The sequence below is a fragment of the Centroberyx affinis genome, unplaced genomic scaffold, assembly GCF_046629955.1.
Source record: "Centroberyx affinis isolate AG114_WGS23_722 - 3 ecotype Tasmania unplaced genomic scaffold, CSIRO-AGI_Caff_v1 ptg000060l_1, whole genome shotgun sequence".
Classification (NCBI taxonomy): Eukaryota; Metazoa; Chordata; class Actinopteri; order Beryciformes; family Berycidae; genus Centroberyx; species Centroberyx affinis.
Genome location: NW_027278771.1, coordinates 117501 through 125000, shown reverse-complemented (window position 1 = coordinate 125000; position 7500 = coordinate 117501). Strand labels below are relative to the sequence as shown.

General features: G+C 44.5%; 1 protein-coding gene across 1 annotated transcript in view; it reads left to right on the top strand.

The window, feature by feature from the left end:
• Positions 1–7500, top strand: part of LOC139644409 (junction plakoglobin-like) — a 52412-nt gene that overhangs the window by 27335 nt on the left and 17577 nt on the right. The window contains exons 9-11 of the mRNA XM_071519762.1: positions 1385–1603; positions 6335–6487; positions 6845–6964. Coding sequence (XP_071375863.1) covers positions 1385–1603; positions 6335–6487; positions 6845–6964 — 492 coding nt within the window. The remainder of the gene's footprint in view (positions 1–1384; positions 1604–6334; positions 6488–6844; positions 6965–7500) is intronic.

Here is a 7500-nt window from a genome sequence, read left to right as displayed (position 1 = left end):
CATGGAAAATACATCAGAGCCACAGTGGGAACTCAGCATCTGTATCTGTATTCTCTCTCTCTCTCTCTCTCTCTCTCTCTCCTCTCTCTCTCTCTCTCTCTCTCTCTCTCTCTCTCTCTCTCTCTCTCTCTCATTTCACTTCAAGTCAGTCTTCTTGATTGGCAACAGCTTTGCCAGCACCTGCAAACACAATAGGAATTATTATTATTATTATTATTATTATTATTATTATTATAAAAACAACAAAGAATAAGAAGTACGTATTATAATGTAAGATCTAGCTTACTGTGTACTCTTTCTTTCTCTCTCTCTCTCTCTTTACCTCTGCACTCTATACTATTTCCGAAAATAATATTTACAAAAGCAATATTGATCATTTTGCATCAGCGCCACCTAATATTGACATCTGCCATTTGCTTTTCCTCTGCCTTCAAGCACTCTCTCTCTCTCTGTCTCTCCATCTCCCCCCCCCCCCCCCCCCCCCCCCTCTCTCTCTCTCTCTGTCTCTCCATCTCCCCCCCTTCCTTTTCTTCTTTGTTTTTTTTTATAATGAATTCCTGTATTATATTTAGAGGCATTCATGACAGTCAAGCAGCTGCACACTTGCATTACTGAATGGGGGAGAGGGAGAAATAGAAAAGCTATTCTATTCTATTCTATTCTATTCTATTCTATTCTATTCTATTCTATTCTATTCTATTCTATTCTAGTCTAGTCTAGTCCTGTCAGTCCCAGTCTACTTCTCTCTTCTATTTTGCTCAATCCCAATTTCTTGATTCTATTTTATTCTGTTTTACTGTATTCCTATTTATTCTCCCCATTCCCATTTTTTTTCCCTTTTTTCCTTGTTATTTATCTTTTTTACTTTTTCTTTTTCTTTATTTCTTAGTTTTTATTTTTTACTCAAACCCAAACCCTCAACCCAAATCTCTTTTGTCATTTCACTGTATTTTCTTCCATTCTCCTTAATTCCACTCTCCTCATCCCAACCTCTCCTACGGAGCCCCTCTGGGGTCACAAAAACTCGATGTGTAAATCCGTGCGAACGGATTTGTAAACCGTTTCACAATCTGTTCGCACAGTTAACAAATCCTCCATAAAAGCTGTGAAATTTGCATTTTTTGCAAACAGATTTTACAAATCTGTTCGCACGGATATACATATATAGATATAAGTTTTTTTTTCTACCATGTGACCCCAGAGGGGCTCCATACTCTCCATTCTCCAGATTCTTTTTATGTGTTGATGATTATTGGAGGACAAGACAAATTTTCGTTTGAACAGCCAATAAAGTTTTATCTTATCTTATCTTATCTTATCTTATTCAAGTGCTCCTCCATCCTCCTCTCTTAAATCTATTCTATTCTGCCCCCCCCCCCCCCAGACCCTGGTGACCCAGTACGGCGGGGTGGAGGCGTTGATCCACGCCGTGCTGCGTGCCGGGGAGAAGGAGGACGTGGCGGAGCCGGCGGTCTGCGCCCTGCGCCACCTCACCTCCCGCCACCAGGACGCCGAGCTGGCCCAGAATGCCGTGCGGCTGCACTACGGCATCCCGGCCGTCGTCAAGCTGCTGGGGCAGCCGCACTACTGGCCTGTGGTCAAGGTGAGGGGAGGGGGTGAGTGGTGTGTGTGTGTGTGTGTGTGTGTGTGTGTGTGTGTGTGTGTGTGTGTGTGTCTCTCTCTCTTCTCACTCATTCCAGACACCAACCAATTTTTTTTTACATGATCCTAAACTCTTTTAGGATTCTCTTTTCTGTCTTCTGAATTTCCATTCTCAGCTTGTCATCATCAAAGTAGAAAATCTGCAACATTGTGATATAAATAAATTAGTAAATATTAAATGAAAACTGTTCCACTGTCTGTTCTAAACAGCCGGCTGTCTGGTGGCTCTTTCCTGGAAAAATCCTCTGCTCCACAGGAAGTGATGCGGTTTGTTTGGAATAAACAGAAGAAGAAGAACTGGGTAGTTAGCATGAGCAGCGATAGCCACCATGGCTGAGCAGACAGAGAAAAGAGAAACTCAAACTGAAGCAACAGGAAATCCAAGCTCCGCCCACATTGTTTGATTGACAGGTGATCTCTTAGCACCAAAGAGACAAAATGAAAACAAAAATCACAGAACTTTACCACTTTAATTATGTTTTTTTTTTTTTAAAAAAGGAAGGGTGGGGAGAGAGATAATTTATGACTGAGATGACAAGGTTTAATGCTGGTAGGTGAGGAAGAGGAGAGAAGTAAAGAAAAGAGAGAGAGGAAAGGGAAAGGAAAGGAAAGGAAAGGAAAGGAAAGGAAAGGTGAGGCGGGTTAATGGCATCAACGGTGTTGATACGATGTCAGCCAGTCGGAAGAGAGGAGATGACAGAGTGAGAGAGAGAGGGAGAGAGAGAGAGATACAGAGAGAGAGGAGAGAGAGAGACAGAGAGAGGGAGAGAGAGGGAGAGAGAGAGACAGAGAGAGAGAGAGAGAGAGGGAGAGAGAGAGAGAGAGGTGTGGTCTAGTTGTTATAGCACTGCTGCACCCTGAGGCAGAAACACGAGCATAATAACACACGCACACACACACAAAGAAAGATCACACACTCGCATAGAAAGAACACACAGAACAGCAATCCATACCCACAGCATACACACACACACACACACACACACACACACACACACACACAGAACACACCCATACATCCACACACACACACACACAGCTCCCATGATCCTTCACTCCCCGAAAACACTTCAGCTGTGACAACACCCGCTGGCTCGCTGTGTCCCTGGAGAGAGAGAGAGAGAGGAGAGAGAGAGAGAGAGAGAGAGAGAGAGAGAGAGAGAGAGAGAGAGAGTGAGGAGGGAAAGAGGAGAGGAGACGGAGGGATGGAGGAGGGTAGGAACAGGCTCCCCTGGACTCAGGAAGACTTTATATATAGACAGGAAGAGAGAGAGAGAGAGAGAGAGAGAGAGAGAGAGAGAGAGAGAGAGACATAGAGAGAGACAGAGGGAGAGAGAGAGAAACAGAGAGAGATAGAGAGAGAAAGACAGAGAGAGAGAGAGAGACAGAGAGAGAGAGAAGAGAGAAAGAGAGAGAAAGAGAGAGAGAGAGAGCACTTGAGATTGAAAGAGGATTTCTAAAAGAGTTTCCTAGACAGAACTGCAAACCTATTTATTGGAAAAAATAATAGGCAGAGGTCAATTATCAGAAGTCATTATTCATATAATCATATAATATAGTTATTTGTTGAATCCTTAATTAGTTAATTTCTAATTTTCTATTTAACTGCTACATCATTTCATGGCTCTGCTTCAGAAGAAATTGGAGGAACTACCGCTGAACTCTTTCTCTGTTTCCCCTGTAATTAGAACATCGTCTCATGGTTCTGTACAGGAAACCTCCTAAGAAGAAATTAACAGTTTCCCTTTCTAGGAAAATTATGAGGAAATTGCGGACCGGGAAAATAAAGCCTCACTGTACCTAAATGGTTTTTGTCCAGAGGCTGGTTTGAGCCTGGCATGTGCATCTGCTGCTTCACGGTCCTCCTCATAGTGTGTGAATAAATTAAATCCGGCTGCCATGTGAATAAGGCGACCGGCTCTCTGGAATCAGCTCATGTTGGGAACGTGTTTCACGCTGCTCAAAGACCAAAACAAAGAGACGCTCTTGGCGAGACTGGAACGGCCGTGCAGCCACAACACACCGGCTTAGGAACGGGAGCGACAGACAGATCATGTTTTGGACGGAAAAAAACGCCACGAAAGTCATTTATTCAACAGGAAGAAACCGTACAGGAGGAAATCGTATCAGAATTTGTTATTTTCCATTCAACCTTTCTGATTCGATACGCCGTCATTTGCATAAAAAAAACCCAAAGGATTACTTGGATGGAAACCCGGCTAATGTGTCCCTAATAAATCCCTTTATTTTTCTCTGTAATTTGCTTCAGAGACATGAATGAAAGCCTCTTCTGTTCTTCTTCTTCTTCTTCTTCTTCTGTGGTTGTTTGGCTTCCCGCTGGCTGCAGAAAGAGAGAAGACAAGTGTTTACATGAGGAGTCGACGCTTTTATCCAGAACAATGATCGCGCTTTTAGCATGGCTGGCCCCAGTGGGAGTGGAAGCCCTAACCTTGGCAGTGTTAGTGCCATTGTTGTGTGTGTGTGTGTGTGTGTGTGTGTGTGTGTGTGTGTGTGTTCATCTATCTACCATTAAGTGTATGGGGGTTGTGAATATGTGTCTGTGTGTGTGTGTATGTGTGTCGAGTGTCATTATGTTTTTGCAGCTGAATCAGGCGCTAGTCATTTTCTCTTAGATAAGTTCCCCCACCCAGTCCCTAGACACACACACACACACACACACACACACACACACACACGCATCTGCATGTGCCCTGATCTGCTCTCTCTTCGCCTGAATTCATTCCAATTGGTTCAGAAGACTTCACTGGATCTGTGTGTGTGTGTGTGTGTGTGTGTGTGTGTGTGGTGTGTGTGCATGTGTGTCTCTTTCTGTTCATGCGCATGCTTGAAGATGTATGTGAGTGCCTTCATGCGTGTGTGTGTATGTGTGTGCATGTACTGTATGTGTGTGTGTGTGTGTGTGTGTGTGTGTCCCTCAGTCAGTTTCAGGGCTGCTGATCCAGGAGATACTAGAAGGTTCTTCACTGTCAGTCTAACATGACTCAGATTTTATCACTCGAATGTGCAAATTAAACTCAACTTTTTTATAAAATGTCAACTTTTACAGTTGATTTGCTCTGCTCACTGCCCTCCCCCTCCCCCTGCATGCCGTCTTCTACACACACACGCACACACACACACACACACACACACACACACACACACATACAACACACACACCAAGGCATTCACACACATAGACAATGATTCAAAAATTCACTTTCACATACTCTCTCTCTCTCTCTCTTTCTGTCACCTACTAGAGTGAAATGGGTCTCCGTTACTCTGTCATGCTCTTTCTCTCTCTTTGTGTCTCCTTCATTTGCACACACACACACACACACACACACACACACACACACACACACTCACACACACACACACACACACACACGCTCTCTCTGTAGCAGAGCCTTGCCAACCCAGGCAGATTATATTAATGTTGTATTGGTGTTTAATGACATGGAATGGAGGATGGGCAATGTGACTTTATATAGGAATCTTACAGAGCTGACTGAAGAGAGGGAGAGAGAGAGAGAGAGAGAGAGAGAGAGAGAGAGAGAGAGATAAGAGGCTGCATTACAGAGCTTAGTGGAGAAAGGAAAGATGGGGAGAGAGAAGCATGGAAAATAGGAATTATCAGAGAGATGGATGGTTAGAGAAAGAAACCCAAATTTGGTATGTGGAAAATCACACTCTTGTGACCGCCTTCACTCATGTCCTCCTCCCATCTTCTTCATGGTTATGTTTATTGTTTTCATTAATTACTTGCCTGGGTCCAGACCTTTGACTCCGCCCACTCCACCAGTTGACTGATTCTGGTCTGGCATCGTGACATGAAACAGCGGTTTCTCGGTTGAAAAATGATCGGTCCAATGAGCGCCGGGGGGGGACTAACGATTAGCCAATCAGCGCCATGGGCGGGACTCACGCCGTTGTCAAGCTGTTGTCAAGCTGTGCGCCGGAACAAAGGAGGAGTAAGAACAAAAATGGCGACCGCTATAGACAAGATAGATGCTGCTATCCAGGCTGTTCTAAATCGATTAAAAGTACCAATTACTTTGAAATCCGAAATACTTTGTTTTTACTTCGCTCCGTGTTGTCAAAGACGCTCTATACTTTCTGAACCGTCTCTGGTGTTGTCATGGCTACGCATCAGTGTTAGATTCAGGCGGATACGTCGGTCTCTAGTGATTGGTTAGGGAAAATCGAATCCCCCTCCCCCACGGAAATCGGTTAGAGTGGAGGCAATGTCAGACTGAAGATGGAAATGGAGTGTGACGAGTTGACAGTTCTGTCCGATATCAGGCAAGAAGAAGAGTCCAGCTGAGTTTGTTATTAAAATGCAGATGTCAGATTTAGTCTCTCATGCCTCCAGTTTGTGCTGACATCAGATTACAGAGATGAAGCCTTTACAGAAGCTGTTTACAGCAGTTAGATGTGTTAGCATTTCTGCCAACAGGCTACAGAAGCTCCTTTGTTCGATTCTGATTGGTCGTCCCTTTCCTTTGCTCCGCCCCTTTTGTGTGAAACAGGTAGGGATGAAACCCTGGTAGAGGTTTCCCACATCTGGGCCCGGGACCTCCTGTTGAGAAACACCACCGTAAAGTTCATTGGTTGTCTTTGATGTACACTGGTCTCTTAAGTCCCGCCCCCTCTGTCCTCTCCTCAGGCTACGGTTGGTCTGATCCGGAACCTGGCGCTCTGCCCGGCCAATCAGGCGCCACTGAGGGAGGCGGGAGCTATCCCGCGATTGGTCAACCTGCTGCTGAAGGCTCACCAGGACACACAGAGACACGCCTCCTCCGCTCAGCAGACATACCAGGTCTGGAAAACACACACACACATTCACACAGACACACACACACACACACACACACACGCACACACACATATATATTGACACATATGCATGGACACACATATGTTAGAGAAGAAATGTATACCATAGGTATGCACCACAGGTATGCACACATACACACATGTATGGGACACACACACACACACACACACACACACACACACACACACACAGTTGCCTGTATCCCCATTCACATACCTCTCATGTCTCTCTCTAAATTAAAACCATATCAGTTAAGCTACAAGAAGAATTCACTCCATTAAAGCTCTCTCTCACTCACACTCACACACACACACACACACACACACACTCTGTTTTCAGGATGGGGTTCGTATGGAGGAGATAGTGGAGGGCTGCACAGGAGCGCTTCACATCCTGGCCAGAGACCCGATCAACAGAGGAGAAATCGCCAGCATGCAGACCATCCCGCTGTTTGTACAGGTACACACACACACACACACACACACACACACACCATCCACTCATTGAGGGAGGAAGGAGGGGGGAATCTACTCCCCATGAAGGTTCATTGATGTTTAGATCTGGTGGTCCGAGAGGCCATGGGAGGCGTTTCACTTAAAGTAAAAATCCCCCCTGAAACTCTTCAACACTTTTAAAACAGCTACAGGCAAAGCACCTCGCACTTCTGGGTTCATTTTGTTGTTTGGTTTATTTTTATTTCTCATGCATACAACTGGCCAAGCGATGTGACATCACCTCGAGACATATCCAGTGCAGCTACAATGGAGTTTGATAGTAGAAACTTTTTCAGCTATCTAAAACAACACAGTTTCTTTCAAGCATGGAAAAACAGAAGAGCATAAGTTGTTCCTAAAATAAGCAAGGTGATGAACATGTGCCTGAAGGCAAAGCAGTCATCATTAAAATTCCAAAATACTTAAAATATTCAACTGAATAAATCAAGTTTTGTTTTTTCTCAGCATTCAAAACAAGTTTCAAATGACATAAGATAGCTT